Below are 18,466 nucleotides of genomic sequence, written 5' to 3' on the forward strand. Positions count from 1 at the left end.
GGGAACCTCTCCCGGGAGCCGGAGGGGCTGAGGGAGATCCACACGGCCCTCGGGGCCCGGGGGGCGGAGGGGCGAGCGCGGCCGGCCCGGGGCCGGGATGGGGACGGCAGGCTGCCGGGGGAAGCCCGGCGGCTCCGGCGGGAGGGAGGGCGGAGGAGCTGGAGGTCCTGCGGGCCCACGGGCTGAGGGGCCGCCGGGAGCGGCCCGGAGCCCCGGCCCCGGAGCGGGCGGGGCGGCCTAACCCGGGCCGGGCCGGGCTTTGGGGCCTGAGCCGCCCGGTGGTCGGTACCTGGACGGGTTCCTGCAGCACCGTCATCCTGCTCTCCCCGGCCTCCACCTCCTGGTCGCCGAGCCCGAGCGGGGGGGCCCCGGTCCCGGCCCGGCTCAGAGCGAGTCACGGCGGGGCCCGGCCCGGCCGCGGCTCATTTGAACCCGCACCGACCGTTACCGGAGCGAGCGAGGCCGGCGGGCGCCGAGTCCGCCCGAACCGGCGGCGGAAATACCCGAACCCTCCGCCGGAAATACCCGAAGGCGCAGGCGGAAAGAGCCGAGCGTCGACGGAAAACAGCTGGGAAAGCCGCGCTCGGCAGCCGGGAGGAAACTACTCGGCGCCGGAGATAGCCGAACTGGGGCGGAGATGGCCGATGCGGGGCGGAGATGGCCGAGCTGGAACGGAGCCACCCGAGCTAGGACGGAGATGTCCGAGCAGAGACGGAGATGGCCGAGCGTGAGGGGGCTGCTGAACCCGGGCAGGGCCTGTGGCTCGTCCCTCAGAGCGCCTTTGCGCCCGTGGAATGTAAAACTTGCGTTTGTGCCACAGAACGGGCTCTGGGGATCCCCGCGTCTCTCGGGGCGCTGGTCCGAGGGCTCCCTCCTGCCATCACCGGTGTGCCCTGAGCCAGCCCGGCCCCTGCGCTGGCCTTGGCTGTGGTTCCCGAGTCCCCGTTCCCAGTGTCGGGGTCAGCACGGCCCGGGTCTGTCCCCGTCACTGAGGGGTCCCTGCTCCCCACGTAGGTTCAGCCGCGATATCACAAAATTGCAGGATCATATGGCTTGAAAAAAACCTCCCAGATCGTCGAGCCCAACATGTGAACTGATCTCCACCTTGTCCATACACCAGAACTGAGCGCCGTGTCCAGTCCTTCCTTGGACATCTCCAGGGACGGGGACTCCTCCAGCTCCCTGGGCAGCCCCTTCCAGTGTTTAACAACCCATCCTGTGAAGAAATTCCTCATGATGCCCTCATATCCAGGAGTAAAACTGGGCTGTAAGTACAAAGCAGGTAATTCGCCAATTACAGCTTGGACGTGTTTGAAAACGTGGTGTATGGCACACAGAGCTTTAGCAAAATAATGGAATAAAGATACAAAAGTAAACCTCAATTTATTAAAATTATTGACCTGCAGGTAGCAGAGGCCTTCCTTCTCCAAATCCTTCTGGGGGCTTGCTGAATTAGTGGTAACAATGCCCCAATGCACACACACCTGCACAGGGACTGTGCTCCTCCATCCCGCTCTGCTCACTGATTTGCACTTACACTCAGCCCTGAGGTCACATCCTGATATGCTGACACACAGGCATGTGCCCTGACATGGGCAGGGGCTGGATCTTTGGGAATAAAAGCTGTGTGTGGAGCAGGGGGGCTCAGCCCACCTCCTTCCCCTCTTCCTCTGCACTTCTGAAAGGTGTCGTTACAAATTTGTTGTTGGCAGCAAATCTGCAGGTGTTTGCTTTCAGGGTGTGAGCAGGAAAAGCTTTCTTCAGTCCTTCAGATGAGACAAATAAACAGGGCCCGGAGTGTGCTGTCCCCTGGGATGGGCACCTGGTTTCCTGATCAGGTCGATCCAAGTCGTTTTGCTGTGAGTAACATGGCAGTGAGGTGTCTCCTCCCCGAAGGCCTTTGGCCTCGCTCACTGATGGTGATGATGCTGCTGTGTACGTGGTCTGGGGCTCCAAGGAGCCTTTCAAGGAGCACAGTCCATGTTCACCCTCCTCCTGCTCTCGTGCCCTGCAGATAACTCCTCCTGGGGATGAAAGCTGGCTCCGTCTGTCTCTCCCATTTCCAGGGCACAGAACTCCTGACATCCAGACCTTCTTTGGTATGAGAGTCTGTCTTATCACAGCCTGAGGAGATACAGGCTCTGCGGAGCGTGGGGGCTCCTTGTACCACTCCTCAGAGTCCCCTGGAATTCATGTAAAACATCCAAACTGTAAAAGGTCAGTGTTTGCTGCTGTCTTTGGAGATCTGGATTTACAGACTCCTCAGTCCTACAGTGCAGTTCTGCCTGTGGGGTCACTCACGGGCACCCACAGATGTTTTTATAAATGTCCATGGGGCTAAAGCCACTTTCTCTGTGGAATTCTCAACTTTTCCAGAGGAGGAGGGGAGCAGCCTTGCCAGGGGAAGAGGCATGGAGGCAAAGCAGAGGTACAGACATACGTACTGTGCCTGTTCAAGTGCACAATTCCAACCTGCTTTATGCTAAAGAGACACAACAAAGTAAAATGTGGCTGGCTCTTTTCCCAGGGGGGCTCCAAGGGCTGGATTTTTCACATGGAAAACTGTTTTCCTGAAGTTCTGTCATTTCCCACTGCTTGCTTTCTGCCTCTTTGCAGGTCTCACTTTGTTTTTAATTTAGTGTCAGTCCTTTCAGCATGGAAGCTGGGGCCTGTGCTCTGCACAGAGGAGTGAGAGTGCAGCCTCTTGCCTTGCAGGGCAGGGATATCACAGCTACAGCAGGGGTATCATGGCTAGCAGAGATAACAGGGCTAGCAGGGATATCACAGCTTTAGCAGGAATGTCAAGGCTAGCAGGGATACCGTGGCTGTAGCAGGGATATCGTGGCTATAGCAGGGATACTGTGGCTATAGCAGGGATATCGTGGCTGTAGCAGGGATACTGTGGCTATAGCAGGGATATCGTGGCTATAGCAGGGATACCGTGGCTATAGCAGGGATATCACAGCTCCCAGTCCCTGCTCTGGGTTTCCTCTGGGAGCTGAGCAGGCCCCCAGCTCTCCTCTGCTCCATTCCTCTGTGCCACAGCACGTTCTGCTGCAGGAGCTGGTGCCGTGACAATGACAAGGACAAACGTGTGCAGCAGGCAGGGTCCCTCTGGCCCCATCACCACAACCCTCCAGCAGGTTAAAGCACAGATAGTGCATTAAAAACACCAGGTGCCCAGACCCTGCCCGATGGAAGCTGCAGGAATAGCACAGAGAGGAGCTCAAATCTAATCTTGCATCTATAAACAGCTTATGTTGCTTTTTATGAGCAGTTGAATCAAACAGTGGGAATTGAAAGCAGCTGTTACTCAGTCACTGCACAGGAGCGAGCAAGTGGCAGCTGAAGTCAACACATCGGAGAAAAATGCTTCAATTTCTAGTCAAAGGCAGAGTGAGGACGTTGGAATAAGGAACAAATCAAAGGAAAGTGTTTTCTGCTCCCAGGTGTTCTGCTGATGGGAAGGCTGAGCTGTGTGTCATGAATTATTCACCGCTTGTGGGGATGCTCTGAAGATTGCTTTGCAGGTAGGAAGAGGGAGAGAGTCACCAGCTTGTGTCACACAGCCCCAGACAGCTCCTGTCTGGAACACACCAACACCTGCCTGGAGGAGAGCCATCCCAGGAGCCCAGGCTGGGCTCCATCCCAGGCAGGACACCCCCCACACCCCAGGGACCACAGATACCCGGGGGTCTCCTCCACTCCCAAACCAGAGCAGACAAACATGTAAGGGGGGAAGGAATGAAATTCTATGAGACAAATGTCACAGGGAAAACCTGAAAAGAGTACCTTTAAAACCTCAGATATGTCATTGAATAGCAGGCTTAGGCACACACAGTGGTGGGCAGTGCTTCAGAAGGGGTTAGGCAAAGCATGCCAGGAAAAGGACATGGATGGAGGAATCTCCCCATGGTGCTCAGGTGGGTTCAAGCATTCCTGGGAGACAAGCAGGAGAGGACTGAATGCAAAGAGTCTTTGGGATGAGAGTGTTCAGAGTATTCCTTCTCACATGAACCCAAAATGTCAAGAGCTGTAATCCAACACCGTTTTAAAAAGAGTTTTATATGCAAATAGTTATGTGAAGAATTAAATCTCCTGGCAGCATTTGCCACCCAACCATCTATATGCTGAGCTGCTGAACAGGAACCGGAGAGAAATGGATTAAAAAGAAGATAGAAAGGAGGCTGAACATTCAAAGTTCAGACTTCTGTCTGTCTGTGTTTTAACCTTCTCATGTCTAAAGAGATTTTGAGAGGGGAGAGATTTTTAAAGGTTTAATTTGTGTATTTAGCGGCATCTGAAGGTAATTTTTAATTTTTTCCCCTGGTCTCCTGCCTTTTACATCGTTGAGGGGTAGGAGAAATGTTTTAAAAAGTAATTAGATAATGAAATCATAAGAAATTGTCAGGAGAAGCTGGGGGCAGGCAGCAATTTGGATTTTCTTTTCAATTGAATAGATTTTTGAGGGATAATTCACCCTCAAAGAAACCTCACCCCCTTAGCAATGTTCCTGTTTTCCCAGGCAGATCTCAAGGAACACTAAGAAGTTTAACAAACATCCCTGGTACATTTCCCATATTCTTTGTAACATTAATGGGAAATACATTTCTCAGTTTGGAAATTTCCTTTCTAAATAGTTAATATTTTCTTAGTATCGAGTCATTCACTGATGTGGTTTAAAACTTGATTTCCCCTGGCTGCTGTTGACCCTCTCAGCTTCTGGCAGGTTAGAAAACGTGGCACCATCCACCCCCTCTTTCTTCCCAGACCACAAATGACCATCACAGGGGTGATGCTGTCCTCATACATTTTTATTGGCAGGAGTTACAAATGAAATTCCTTATCATCAACACAACTTCTGTGCCTTCAGAGCTGGGATTATTCCTGTGGCATTAATCCACTGCAGGTTTGGGTCTTGGCTTCTCTGCCCCTGGTTGTTGCTTGCAGGGTTTCCAATTTTGGAGTGAGCAGCAGGAATGGTCACTGAACTCACCTGAAGTTTCTCACTTCAGCCAGACATGATGTGCTTGACGAAAGCTGAGGAGAAATGAGAGCACGAGGGCTCAGGGCACGCTGTGAGCTGGGGGAGGCAGGTGGGCAGGCAGCAGGGGGACCCCCAGCCCAGACCCCTCAGGATGAAGGGGATGCTGTGCCAGGACTGATATTCCTCTTTCTGTTCCCACTTTGCACGCCATCCCCACCTGGTCAGAGTGATGCCAACCCTCAGGGATGAGCTGTACCATTATCCCCATTTTTCTGAGGCCGAGGTAAATTGGTCTGCTCTTTTCCTTACTGCCCTCCAGCTTTAGGGGTTTCTAAATGTAACCACCACCTATTCCAGATTTTCACCCTCTTGGAGCAGTGAGTGATCCCTCTCTCCAAATGTTCCCAATTAGCCTCTGCTGAGAAAGATGCTGGCTTTGTTTATTTTCAATAGCTTGCAACAAAACAGTGCCAAAACTGTGGATAAAACAGCCCTGAACTCCTTGGAAACATGCTGCCTTCAGCTGCTTTTCCTGGAAATCACTGGCACAAGCACCTTGTTCCCACCCCAGCTGACATGTCTCTGTTTTTTTGGAAAGGCTTTGGAGGGTGGTCCACACCTCCCTTCCAGTGATCACCGATGTCATAGAACCATGGAATCATTAGGGTTAGGAATGACCATTAAGATCATCAAGTCCAGAGGATGCGTTTTGCACCCTCAGACAAGAGAGCCGTGGCTCCCATGGGAATCTCCTGCTCCTACCTTCATAGTTGATGCAGCCGTTGGCATCTTCCTGCCCTGCCATGAGCTGCTCCACCTCGCTTTCCGTCATCTTCTCTCCTGGAAGGGGAGGATGGAGAGGTCAGGGGAAGGGTTTTCAGCCTGCCAGCACCTTCCTGTCCTTCTTCCAGATAACCAGGGACACCAGAGCGGGGAGAGGGGGATTAGAGAAGAGCTGTGTGCCACTCCTGAGGGATGGACCACACTGCAACTATGGTCTGATAACTGAGGATGTTCTGGAGTCTCTGTCTTGCCTGGGCCATGCATGAAGCTGCGGCGTGAGATGGAAATGGCCACACATTCAGGACTGTGAGCAGCAGAGTGAAAAGGGCCTCTGTGATATGAGAGATGTGAGAGACCAGCCAGCTACGTGAGCTGCTTCCCCCCAGGCCAGCCCTGTGTGACCAGCCCCCCAGAGTGACCAGCACATGACCAGAGTGACCAGCACAGGACACAGCCTCAACCATAGCCAGAGTGACCAGCACAGGACACAGCCCCAGCCATAGCCAGAGTGACCAGCACAGGACACAGCTCGGCCCCAGCCGTACCCAGAGTGACCAGCACAGGACACAGCTCCAGCCATACCCAGAGTGACCAGCACAGGACACAGCTCGGCCCCAGCCATACCCAGAGTGACCAGCACAGGACACAGCTCGGCCCCAGCCATACCCAGAGTGACCAGCACAGGACACAGCTCGGCCCCAGCCATACCCAGAGTGACCAGCACAGGACACAGCTCGGCCCCAGCCATACCCAGAGTGACCAGCACAGGACACAGCCCCGGCCATACCCAGAGTGACCAGCACAGGACACAGCCCCAGCCATACCCAGAGTGACCAGCACAGGACACAGCCCCAGCCATACCCAGAGTGACCAGCACAGGACACAGCCCCGGCCATACCCAGAGTGACCAGCACAGGACACAGCCCCAGCCATAGCCAGAGTGACCAGCACAGGACACGGCCCCGGCCATACCCAGAGTGACCAGCACAGGACACAGCTCAGCCCCAGCCATACCCAGAGTGACCAGCACAGGACACAGATCGGCCCCAGCCATACCCAGAGTGACCAGCACAGGACACAGCCCCGGCCATACCCAGAGTGACCAGCACGTGGCGCAGCTCGGCCCCCATGACCATCCCGTTGCCCTCCTTGTCGAAGACTCGCAGCCCTTCCACGAAGTCCTCGAAGGTGCCCTGCTCCTTGTTGCGGGTGAAGTGCTGCAGGATGGGGAGGAAGGTCTCAAAGTCCAGCATCTTTGTGTTCATTTCTGGAAGGGGAGGAGATGGGGTCAGAGATTAAATTCATAAGGCTGAATTCAGCCTCTGAGGGCCTTTTGATTAATTCTCTTGGTCTCTTTTCCATCAGAGTGCAGGGGAGAAGCCCCTTGAGGAGATGGAATATGAGGAATATGAGGAATAAAGTATTGACATCAGGGGTCTGCACAGAGACCCCTGATATCAGCCCAAAATGAAACCACTAGGTGGTCATCTGTCACCACAGTAATGTGGCTGCACTGGGACAGGTTTGGTTATACCAGTTTGCCCCAGTTCAGGATAAAGTCTGCTAAGCATCACTTGCCACCATTCCTGAGTGAGGACTGCCTATCCCATATATCATCACCATGGTATGGGGAAGGGGAGTGAAGGAATTCCACAGGAATGAAGCCTGTCTGCATAATTTCCTTCCCAGTTCCTTCACCTTTTCAGGGCTCTTCCTACAGGGAATGTAACCCTCTACTGGCTGCCAGAGAGCACAGGAATTGCTCGTCCCACCCTGTCCCCTGCCTGCTGTCACCTTCTGGTTTGGGCTTGCCCAGCACCTTGAGGACCTCTGCGTTGGTGGGGTTGTGGCCGAGCGCCCGGAGCACGTCCCCGCACTGTCCGTAGCTGATCTGCATCGTCCCCGCGGGCGTCCGGTCAAACAGCCCGAAGGCTTCTCGGAACTCTGCGGGGAAGGAGAGCTCGGAGCAGCCCCGATCCCACTCCGGGGAAGCAGGTCGTGCCTGGCAGGCAGGGAAGGGACGGACACGTGCGTGTTGTGCCCCGAGTGAGCTTGCACAATGCGGGCTGGGGTTTGCCGCGCTCCTTGGACGCTTGGCTGCCCGAGCAGGTTTTGTCACCTCTGCAGAGCTGGCTGGGTGACCTGCTGGATCCCTGCACCCTCAGCAGCTGGCTCTGCTGCAGGACATCTCTATTTATCCCCTTTTGCACTCACATCTCCACTCTGGGGCTGTCCCTGTCACCAGAGGCTGTTCCTCCCACCAGAAGCCCTGGCTTTGACCCAGGCTCCATCTCACACCATGAAGGAAAAATACCTGTTCCCTGCCAGGCTCTGGATCCTGCTGGCCTTTCCCCCAAGCGGGGATTTCATGTGTGGGGCCTCGGCTCTTGTGTCTGGTGAAAAACTACCTGGAAAAAGGATTCCCGATTTCTAAAGCCATCTCTGAGAGAAGCCGAACTCAGCACTTACCTTCAATCTGCTCTGCCGTGAATTCAATCTGTAAAGAGAAAGAAGCAGAGCTGGGCATGAGATGTGGGCTACTGCTGAGGGCAGCAAAGGAATTGTCCCCTCTGGTCCCCCTGCCTCGGGGAGGGGTCCCTGTCCCTGCCGTGCCCCATATCTGTGCCAGGTCTGGCTGGACCGTGTTCCCCACTGCTTCTGCCCTCGCTGTGGAGCTGAGACCCCTGTGGGGAGCAGCGGGGTGAGCAGGCAGGAGGGATGCTCAGACCACAGGCAGGATTATTTTGGGTGGAAAGGATGCTATTTTAGGGCCTGATCTCAAGTTCAAGTGATTAAACAGCCTCCATGCTGAGCCTGCTCTTAGTAACTCTCCTGTCACAGGTCTGGCTTAAAAATGTGGATATCCCAAGGAATCATGGAAAAAGCGAGTTCCTGTTGTGGTGCCCTTGGATAAAGGATGCTCTTATGTGGAGGAGGCAGTGCAGGCAACAAAATAGTTCAGGATGGAGACCGTGGGTGGCAGAGAAGCTTTTACCGGGGTCTCAGCAGGGGCTGGGGTTCGACTCTGCAGCCGCAGCTCCAGGAGCTGGTCCTGGTTCCCTCCAGGGAGTGCGGGGCAGGGCTGCCTGGGGAACACTGACACATCTCCCCAGCGAGGACAGCATCACTCCCAGCCTGCTGCATCCACACACGCCGATAATTTTCCGGTCTCCAGGCTGGCTTCCAGCCTGGCTGATGCCATTTGCAGAGCGCTTTGCACCGCCTGTGCCTGGCAGATGACAGGCATGAGAAACGCGGTGACGTCTTCGTTCCTCACTCACCTTCACGCTCTTGGGATCGAAGGCAGGCTCCGAGCCTGGAGCTGCTTTGGCCGCTTCCTTCTTCGGGTCGGGTTTCCTGAGCGGCATCGCGCCGGGATTTGCGGAGGTGCGGGATGAGTCCTGCCGCCCAGCCGGGGAGCGATCGGAGGGATGAAAAGCAAAGGCTGCTCCTTCCCTTATATACGGAGCCCAGAGCTCACCCTGGAGGGGCAGGCCAGCTGCTGGAGCAACTGCTACTTACTATAAAAGGAAGAAAACTCAAACGAGAGGGGCCCCAATTTGACAATTGCCCATTGTCATCGGCTCCTGGCTCCACGGAGCCACCAGCCGCCCCCCCAGCTGTAAAAGGGGGGACATGTCCCCCTCCAGCACCTGCACCGGGTGGGCTGCATGGGGGCTGCTTGCTAAGTGATCGCTGAAATCTAAACGCGAGTGGCGCAAGAAAATAGCAACAGGATGGCTGATAAACCTGCCGGGATACCCACGGCAAAACGCGCCTGGCTGCAGGCAGGCTGCGAGGGCCAGCGCTGCACAGCCCTTTTTAGACCAGGCTTTATGAAGTGCTTCTTCAAAGGGGCTCAGAACTCTCTGAACACTCCCTTGGCCTCGTGCTCGGGCTCTTCTTTGTCCCAGTCTCTCCCCAGGGCTGAGCTGGTGCCCTGGGAAGGACCAGTGTAGGTACTCACCTCCCTCAGGGTGGCTAGTGAGGAAAGGGAAATGATGGCCAGAGCCACAACTGAATTCATCAGTGCAAATCTTTCCTAGCTTTGCACCACCCATTCCAAGCACCTCCAAAACCTGCAGTGCAGATCCTGGCTCCTCTCCAGGTGCTGGGCAGGCCCTGGTGGGAGATGCTCCTGCTTTTATTCTCTCCTCCCAACTGTTTGAAGAGTCACAAAGGCACAGAACTCATTGTAGTTCAGCATCCCAGAAAATGGGGCTTAAGGGTTTTACTGAGACATTCTAAACCATCAACTTAAACAAGATGTGTGGGGCACCGGGGCAAAGGAGGAGTTGCAGAGGTCATTCAGGTGGAGGGAGCAGCCACAGACTGCTGGGAATTCTCTGTGTGCCATCATTGCTAGCAAGGACTGGGGAGCTGAGGGGGCTGGATGCGTGTCATTTGCAATCATTGCTTTCCAGAGCTCTCTAGAGAATAACAAGTCATTTAGCAAAAAACTCAACATGTTTTGCTGAGTGTGAACTCAGAGCCTGGGTCAGGTTTCGCCTGGAAATCAGGGGAGTCAAATTGCCCCTGAGCTGCCTCCCCCTCAGCATCCATCCGACTCCAAAATAACCTCACCTTAACTCCATCTTCACTCAACAGCAGCTTCTGGGTCAGAAACCAGACCCAGCAGAGCCTTCAGAAAACATTCATGGTGCAGTTTGACTGTTTATCCCTTGCTCACCCTCCGTGCCCTGCAGCATCCCGAGGAGCTGCTGGCAGAGCTGGTGTCACACCCACGCCATGGCCAGGCAGCTGCAGACAATGTCCCCAGTCCCGCCTTGATTTTCAGCTGATGGCCACTCTGGGGCTCGTTTTGCTGTCTGATTCCATCAGCAGGAGCAGCAGCTCCTGTCCTTGGGGTTTGCAGTGCTCCCCTGTGCATCCCTCGCTGCAGGAGGGATTCCCTGTTCCTGCAGGAGCCCAGCAGGACTCTGACCCTCATCCCGCAGCCACGGGGGCTCCTGGCTGAGACCAGAACCAGCTGCCTTGCCAGGAACACCTCAAGGAAGGTTCTGGGGCCTCTGCTGCTCTGTGCAGGACTGGGGCACTTTGGGAGGCAGCAAGAGCTGTGTGTGGATTACACAGGCCAAGGGAGGGGCCCAGGCTGGGAGCTGCTGTTCCGGGGATTTGGCACTGGGCTGTTGAATTCCAGCTTCATCCCGCTAATGACAACCTGCCTGGGGAAAGAGGGCTCCCCTCTTTGTGCCCCATTCCTCCAGGGGATGCTCGGGCTGCTGGGGGTGTTGGAAGTGTTTGGGTGGTGGGAGCAGGCTGGGCATCAGCATGACCCTGAAAGGCAGGGACAGCCCTGGGGCCATAACCGGTGACAAGGGATGGTGGTGGCTGCAGTGGGACCAGCTCTGACCAGGGACAGTGTGGGACCCCATCCGGGGGGCTGCCCCCTCTACCCCCCTGCCCAGGATGGAGCCTCCAGCCCCTTTCCCAAGGAGGCTGAATGCAGACGTGTCCTGAGGTCACTGCAGGTGCCTGGGGGAGCAGGACAGATCCCACCCAGCACACCTCCCCAGAACACATCCCAGCCCCCTGAGAAGGAAAAGGGTTAAACTGGCGTCTGCCTGAAAGACATCCCATGGCAGGAGCCTCAGCTCGAGGTGCTGCTCACGTGCTTGCACCCTGTGCCTGCCTCCAGCCACCTCGCCGGGTTTTCCACACCTTCCTCTGGCTCCTTGGCACCAGTGTGGGGCTAGAAGGGACTTAGGAGCATGGGAGCAGTGGGGGAATGCTGTGACAGCTGAAAAATGAGCCACCAGGCAGTAAGAGAAGTTTCTGAAAGGAGAAGAGGAATCTGCCTTGAATGAAGAGGATTTTAGCACCTTGGGCTAAGCCAATAAACCTCTGCCATCCCCATCCGAACTGGAATTGTTTGCACACGCTCCCGGAGCTGCTTAAAGCAGGCGAGACGCAAAGAGAGAATAGGATCAAGCATGGTGGGGGAGAAACCCCCCTGCCTGGCCAGCCTGTGAGCAGATCCTCATCGGGATCCCACAGGGACCGGGGGCTCAGCCAGCCCTGCTCTCCCAGGGCCGGGCTGTGCCCCCACTGCCAGCTCACCTCAGCGGGGCTGGCAGCCAGCAAGGTGCTCCCAGAAGATGCTCTGTCCTGCTGAACACACCAGCCCTCTCCACCCCCGGCAGCGATTCTGGTCCCTGAGGTCCCCGTCCGAGTGACACGGTGGCACCATGGAGGCATCTGGCCCTGTGGGAGGTATCACGGTGACTCTCCTCTGCTGCTGCCTCCTGGGCTCGGCGTGGGCTCTGGTAAGTTCTGCGTGGCCCCTGGGCTCCTCCGGTCCCTCTGCTGCCTGTAATGCTGTGTGTGCCACTGGCCTGGGCAGGGCTGGCTGTGCTCCTGCTCTGCAGAGCCGCTGGGCAGGAGGGGAAAGCATCTCCACTGCTGCTAAAAGCTTTCCAGCAGCCGTGGGGGCACTGCAGCGTGATGGCTTTTCCATTTCTTGGACACATGCAGGGCAGGGTTCAGCGCCCTGCAGGTGTCGGGGGAGCAGAGCGGGCGGTTTACCAGCAGTGCAGGAGGGGCTGGAAGGATGTGGGGGCAGAGCTGGGCACAGCCAGTGAGACCCCCACAGCCAGGCCCCCGTCCTGCTGAAGCACCCCCAGGATCCTGCCCCACACCCCTGAGCAGCCCTGCATTCACCCAGCCAGATGCTGGTTTGGGGAAGGGAGCCCTGGATCTCCTCTTTGGGGCCAGGTTTGGCTGTGTTCACTGGGGGCAGTCTGGGAAGAGTGACCCCTCTGCATCCCAGCTCCTTTGCACTTCCAAAGCTGTGTCATCCTGGCTCTAAACCCCTTCAAGCATCTTAGTCCAAAACACCCCAAAAGACATTTGCACATGAGGTGTGATGGGAGGCTGAAGGTGCCGTGGGCTGTGCTGTCTGCTCTGGGCACTGGGCAGTGGCTGCTTCGCTGAGCCCTGGTCAGTCACTTTACCCAGGGCTTGGCAGAGCTGGCCTGGAGGGGCCAGAATGGGCAACAGGGACACCCAGCACCGCTGCTGGTGGGTGACAGGGAGCTGGGGCAGGAGCCTGACAGGCCACTGATCTCTGCACAAAACCATGAGCAGAAATGACCATGGAGAGGGAAGGGGCTTGGGGTCAGCATCAGCATTGGAAGAGGGAAAAATGGGAGCAGGAAGGCAGGAAGAGATTTTTTCTTCCCTGTGTTGTTGAGTCTACCCAAAGCCACCCAAATCTGACTCTCCTGGAGAGGGCTGGGAGAGCACAGCCACGCCATGACTTGAGCCAAGGGGATCTCATTTGGGTTTTGTCTGGGCAGGTCGATCCCGATGACGTGCTCACAAAAGAAGAGCAGATCTATCTGCTGGTAGAGGCCAAGGAAAAGTGTCAGAGGGACATAAAGGCCCAGCTGGAGAAGATCAAAGGTATTGGGTCAGCCAGCCCTGGTGGAGCTGTTACACCACGGGCAATGCTGTGCTCTCTGTAGGGCTGGATGGGGCTCAGGACACCTGGCTCCTGGGGGTTTGTGGAGCTCAGGGCACCATCTGTGCTCTGGGTGCAGCGTTTTCCTCCCCCTGCTCCAGTGCACACCTGGGGAAGCCAGAGGCCCTGACTGGAGATGTGAGATGTGTCTTTGCTCTTTGGCCAGACCCCAGCTGCCCTCCAGAGTGGGACGGGATCATCTGCTGGCCAAGGGGCTCCCCCAGCCAGGAGGTGTCAGTGCCTTGCCCCGACTACATCTACGACTTCAACCACAAAGGCAAGTCCTGTATCTGGGCAGAGCCTGGTGACAATCCACGGGGCAGGGACAAGTCTGGGCTCCCCGTGGCTCCTTCTGCTGCCACGGTGCCTGTTGCTGTTCCCAGGTCACGCCTACAGGTACTGCAGTGCCTATGGCACCTGGGCCATGGCTCTCAGCATCAACAAGACCTGGGCCAACTACACAGAGTGTGCCCTGCTCTTCTCCTCCGAGAGCCGGAGCCGCCAGAAGGTAACCTTGTTTGTCAGAGGTGCTGGGAGCGGGGCGTGGGTGGGGGCCAGGGGAGGTGCTGGGGGCAGGGGGCTCTTCCCTCCCCACTCCTCAAACCAGCCCTGCTCCCCCTGTGCCCTGGCAGGGAGGTGCAGCTCAGCCCTTCTCTTCCAGGAGGTGTTTGACCGCCTGCACCTCATGTACACCGTGGGCTACTCCATCTCCCTGGCCTCCCTCATCGTCGCCATCTGCATCCTCTCCTACTTCAAGTAAGTGTGAGAGAACCCTCCTCAACCCCTCCTCATCCCCTCCTCATCCCCTCCTCATCCCCTCCTCATCTCCTCCTCATCCCCTCCTCATCCCCCTGTTCACACACACAAGCCCAGGGAGGGGGCAGCCCCCAAAGGAATGGGAACAACCACAGACCTGACACAGCCAAGTTCCCAAAGCCCCAAACACCCACAGCGTGCCCAGCTCCTGGGCTGCCCCACCCTGCTCTCGGGCAGTGGGGACACCCCTCTTGCTCCCAGATGTGTTTTCTGTGCCCACTCTGAGCCCCCCATTCCCTGAAGCCAAGTGTGATGGGTTGGTTTGATGGGGGCAGCTGGGTTTGGTTTGTGTCACGTCCTTCTCTGCAGGCGCCTGCACTGCACACGGAACTACATCCACGTGCACCTCTTCACCTCCTTCATCTGCCGGGCCCTCAGCATCTTCCTCAAGGACATGGTGCTCTACTCGGGCACGGCGCCCAGCGACGCCAGCAGGAGGGAGGACGATTTCAGGGGTCCCCTGCCAGGACAACGCGGCCACCTGGCAAGTGGTGGACAGAGGGAAAGGGGGGTTTAGGAGCTGTGATGGGATGGAAAGGGCTTGGGATCCTCACGTGTCCGATTGTATGTGAGTGAGTCCGAGCGTGTCTGGGTGAGTCCGAGTGTGCCTGAGTTTGTCTGGTTGTGTCCAGGGCGGTGCCGCTCAGGGCAGGGGATGCAGCTCCACCCTTGGCTCTGCCCAGCTCCTCCCTGTGCTGGTGCCACACCAGAGGCACAGAGCACCTTGGCCTGTGTACAGAGGCTGTCCTGTGGAATGGAAGATGCTGGAATATCCCAGGGGAGATTCAGGCTTCTGCAAGAAGAACACGAGGCACAGCTGGGTTTTGGTGACCAGAAAGCAAAAGCCACCAGGTTTCACTTTTGGGGCCCAGGCTGACACAGGCATCTCCCTGTGCCCACAGGTTGGCTGCAAGGTGGTGGTGACTCTCTTTCTCTATTTCCTGGCCACCAACCACTACTGGATCCTGGTGGAAGGTCTCTACCTGCACAGCCTGATCTTCATGGCCTTTCTGTCCAACAAGAACTACCTGTGGGTCCTCATCATCATCGGCTGGGGTGAGCACAGACCCAGCTGTGCCATTGGCCGTGGCTGAGCTGCACCACTGCCCAGGGAAGGGCAGGGGGATGCAGGAACTGGTTTGATCTGCAAAGGTGATGCTCCAACCCTGCTGCTCACTCTGCCCCTGCCCTTCCAGGTCTCCCTGCTGTGTTCGTGTCCGTCTGGGCCAGCGTCAGGGCCTCGCTGGCAGACACACAGTATGTGCACCCACCTTTGGGGGCCTTTGGGAGGGAAGAGGGGCTGCAAATGCCAGCAAAGCATCTGTGGGCACCACAGCTTTTTGGAAATGAAAATTTTCCAGAAAGAACAACGGGAGGGAACACACATTCAAGGTTTGTTCATAGAACTGTCAGTAATGCAGAACAATAGTGGTTTTGTTCTGCTTTTGGGAGGACAGGGGATGCAGGTTTGCAGCATAACTTGATCAATAAACAGCACAGAGATGGATCCTAAAGGGCACATTCTAGAGTGAGGCATTTTAAAAGGAGAAAGGTCACTGTATGAAGAGCAGGAGTTTGGGATGAGGTGGCCAGGGAGCCCTCAGGAACATTAATGCTCATTTAAACCTGCTTTGCCCCACCATGGTTACAAATACTTGCAGCTAGAGCTCAAGATTTACACAAAGCCCACCAAGGGTTGAAGAGTGGGAGCTGGGAGTACAGGGAGCCATCCTTCCCAGTGGTGTCAGGTCTCTCCAAGGAGTTTCTTTACTGGGATTTTCAGGTGCTGGGACCTCAGTGCAGGGAACATGAAGTGGATTTATCAGGTCCCCATCCTGACTGCTGTCATGGTAAGAATCCTGTGGATGAACCTCCCAGTTCCCTTGGGGAAAAGAAGATGGATAGAGAGCAGAGCTGTTTGCTCGTGGTCACTGGAGTTTTGTCCCAGCCCCTCTGGCACCCAGGGAGAGCCCAGAGGGATCCAGGGGCTCTGGTCCCTCCTGCTCTGCATCTCCCACAGCACCACTGCCCTGTCCCTGCCTGCACCTCACCCAGAGCTGCCTGGCTGTGTCCCCCAGGGCACAGTGGGCCCCATCACCACTGGTGTCTCTTGGCAGGTGAACTTCTTCCTCTTCCTCAGCATCGTCCGGGTGCTGGCCTCCAAGCTCTGGGAGACCACCACGGGCAAGCTGGACCCCCGGCAGCAGTACAGGCAAGTGCTGCCAGCTCCAAAGCTCATGGGCTGCCTGCTCAGCCAGGATGGCTCCCAGAGCTCGTGAAGGAGGAGCAGGAAGGGCTGGAGGAGTGAGGAGGGGTGGCAGGACAATGCAGCCAGCTCTTCTGGCAGCTCTGTTGGATTGGGGCCTGGCTCTGGAGTTCTGAGCTCTTCCTGCTCCCACCTCCAGCCTGGCACTGCAGGGGCTGGGGGCAGGCCCTGGGTAACAGCTCCAAGGTCTCTCCCCTCAGGAAGCTGCTCAAGTCCACGCTGGTGCTGATGCCACTTTTCGGAGTGCACTACGTGGTGTTCATGGCCATGCCCTACACCGAGGTCTCGGGGCTCCTGTGGCAGATCCAGATGCACTATGAGATGTTCTTCAACTCCTCCCAGGTGTGTGACAGCTCCCAGCATGGAGGGATGCTCATCCAGGGAGGCTCAGGGACCTCAAACTCCACCTCTTTTGGTCTCTTGGCAGGGTTTCTTTGTGGCTTTTATCTACTGCTTTTGCAACGGGGAGGTAAGTGGGAAGAGTGAGGGGCCAAGCTCCCTCTTCCAGCCCCTTTAGAGCCAGGGAAGGCAAAATTGCAGCCCCAGGCTGTGATAACCAGAGCAAAAAGCTCGGTCCCATCCCTTTCAATAGGATTTGGAGGGAAAAAAGGGAAAGGAAAAAGGAGTTAATACTGGGAAAAGGGAAGTGAAGTTTCAGGCAAGTTTCAGAGAAGTTTCAGGGAAGTTTCAGGGAAGTTTCAGAGAAGTTTCAGGGAAGTTTCAGAGAAGTTTCAGAGAAGTTTCAGGGAAGTTTCAGAGAAGGGAAGGGAAGAGGGCAAGGCGAGGCTGTTTGCTGTCTCTGGGCACAGCAGTCCCCTCTGCTCCCAGGTGCAGGCCGAGATCAAGAAGGCTCATTTCAGGAGGCTCCTGGCGCTGGACTTGGGGCAGCAGGCGCGCCCTGGGAGCTGCTGCTGTGCCGGCCGGGGCTCCCGGGCCCCCCAGAGCTGCAGCAGGAGCCCGGCGGGGCGGGGAGCAGGGGGCACCCGGGGGCTGCTGCTCCCGGCCCAGCCCCGCCTGCCCGGACACGGCCCCGGCGCCTCGGACCAGCTCCTGCCCTGCCCCGGCCAGGAACTGAGCCACAAACCCCGGGGGGAAACCACAGTGGATTTGACAGACCTGACTCAGTGCCACCCCGAGCCCAACAAGGAGCTGGAGACGATGCTGTGAGGCACGGGCTGGATCTCTCACCTGGGCGTGCTGGAAACACTGATGTGATCTCGGTGCTTGCAAAGCCTTGAGAAAACACCAGGAAACACCTCCGTGCTCACTCCTATCCCCACGAGAGGGAGGTGACTTCTCCAAGGCGGTGAAACCCAGCCCAGAGCCCGACCCAGCACCAGCTCCAGCCTGAGGAGCTCCCCTGCCCTCCCTCATCTCTGCAGCTCGTGAATGGAGACACCAACCCACAATCACAGACTGGAGCGGGAGGCACTGGGACAGGGTGGGATGGAGGAGGCAGGACCAACTTTATGGCCTGGAAGGGTGCAGGGAGTACCTGGATTCCCAACACCTCATCCATTAACAAACAGGCTCCTGCATGCAACAGTCATGGCCCTGCCATCCCCGTGCAGGCTGAGAAGTGAATAAAGAGTCTGTCTGCCTTGCTCCCATCCTTGTGTTCCATCACGGGCCAGGGGGGGAGGCTGGAACCCTGGCCCTGCTCCCAGCCACGGGTGCTGCCCCGGACAGGAGCCCCAGCATCCCTGCCCTGCCCTGCCTGGAGAGCTCCTCACCCGAGGGAAAAGGCATTCCCAAGGAGCTGGGTACAGGGCAGATAAACAGCATGCTGGGGGCAGCATGGAGTTTCTTCTTCCTACACAGTTCAGGACAGCAACTCCTTGTTAAAGACAGTGACAGGGAGCAGGTAAATAATTGTGAGCATTCCTGCACCTTCCAGTGAGGAGCTGTGGTGCAAAGCAAGCACAGGGAACTGCAGGGACAGACAGCCAAGAGCCAAGTCAGGGAAGGGCTCCAGGATTCAGTTTTAAACCACTCTTGTAAGGATTTAGTCTCTTTGGAAGACACAGCAGAGCTGCCCCTGCAGGGACAGATCCCTCCGAGGGCAGCTGGAATGCTGCCCACACTGCTCCCTTGTTCCCACGGAGCTCGCACAGCCCCGCAAGCTGACACT

The 18,466-nt window shown here is 56.9% G+C and overlaps 3 protein-coding genes across 5 annotated transcripts in view; 1 reads left to right on the plus strand and 2 right to left on the minus strand.

Moving 5' to 3' along the window:
• The window catches only part of CDC27 (cell division cycle 27), a 23,696-nt gene extending 23,227 nt beyond the window's left edge, over nucleotides 1–469 (minus strand). For both annotated transcript variants that reach the window (XM_033078967.2, XM_033078966.2), the window contains exon 1: nucleotides 290–469. In XM_033078967.2, coding sequence (XP_032934858.1) covers nucleotides 290–316 — 27 coding nt within the window. In that variant the 5' untranslated portion in view covers nucleotides 317–469. The remainder of the gene's footprint in view (nucleotides 1–289) is intronic.
• LOC117006484 (parathyroid hormone/parathyroid hormone-related peptide receptor-like) overlaps nucleotides 1–17,939 on the plus strand; it is a 22,770-nt gene extending 4,831 nt beyond the window's left edge. Inside the window, exons 2-15 of one of the 2 annotated variants that reach the window (XM_042779937.1) lie at nucleotides 1,015–1,267; nucleotides 11,430–12,057; nucleotides 13,090–13,195; nucleotides 13,420–13,530; nucleotides 13,637–13,761; nucleotides 13,915–14,009; nucleotides 14,379–14,553; nucleotides 14,972–15,125; nucleotides 15,266–15,326; nucleotides 15,853–15,919; nucleotides 16,187–16,281; nucleotides 16,536–16,677; nucleotides 16,763–16,804; nucleotides 17,164–17,939. In XM_042779937.1, coding sequence (XP_042635871.1) covers nucleotides 11,980–12,057; nucleotides 13,090–13,195; nucleotides 13,420–13,530; nucleotides 13,637–13,761; nucleotides 13,915–14,009; nucleotides 14,379–14,553; nucleotides 14,972–15,125; nucleotides 15,266–15,326; nucleotides 15,853–15,919; nucleotides 16,187–16,281; nucleotides 16,536–16,677; nucleotides 16,763–16,804; nucleotides 17,164–17,502 — 1,590 coding nt within the window. In that variant the 5' untranslated portion in view covers nucleotides 1,015–1,267; nucleotides 11,430–11,979 and the 3' untranslated portion in view covers nucleotides 17,503–17,939. Of the gene's footprint in view, nucleotides 1–1,014; nucleotides 1,268–11,429; nucleotides 13,196–13,419; nucleotides 13,531–13,636; nucleotides 13,762–13,914; nucleotides 14,010–14,378; nucleotides 14,554–14,971; nucleotides 15,126–15,265; nucleotides 15,327–15,852; nucleotides 15,920–16,186; nucleotides 16,282–16,535; nucleotides 16,678–16,762; nucleotides 16,805–17,163 lie in introns of those variants that run through there. The other variant, XM_042779936.1, reaches the window with a different exon arrangement.
• On the minus strand, nucleotides 4,797–9,296 carry MYL4 (myosin light chain 4). The gene is made up of 6 exons (XM_033079027.2): nucleotides 9,052–9,296; nucleotides 8,240–8,267; nucleotides 7,565–7,714; nucleotides 6,864–7,037; nucleotides 5,750–5,827; nucleotides 4,797–5,040 (listed from the first exon to the last, which is right to left on the minus strand). Exons 1-6 carry the CDS (start codon nucleotides 9,136–9,138, stop codon nucleotides 5,012–5,014), a joined length of 546 nt encoding a protein of 181 aa, XP_032934918.1. The 5' UTR covers nucleotides 9,139–9,296; the 3' UTR covers nucleotides 4,797–5,011.
• Nucleotides 17,940–18,466: the final 527 nt, after the last annotated feature.

Source organism: Catharus ustulatus, chromosome 23 (genome assembly GCF_009819885.2).
Source record: "Catharus ustulatus isolate bCatUst1 chromosome 23, bCatUst1.pri.v2, whole genome shotgun sequence".
Lineage (NCBI taxonomy): Eukaryota > Metazoa > Chordata > Aves > Passeriformes > Turdidae > Catharus > Catharus ustulatus.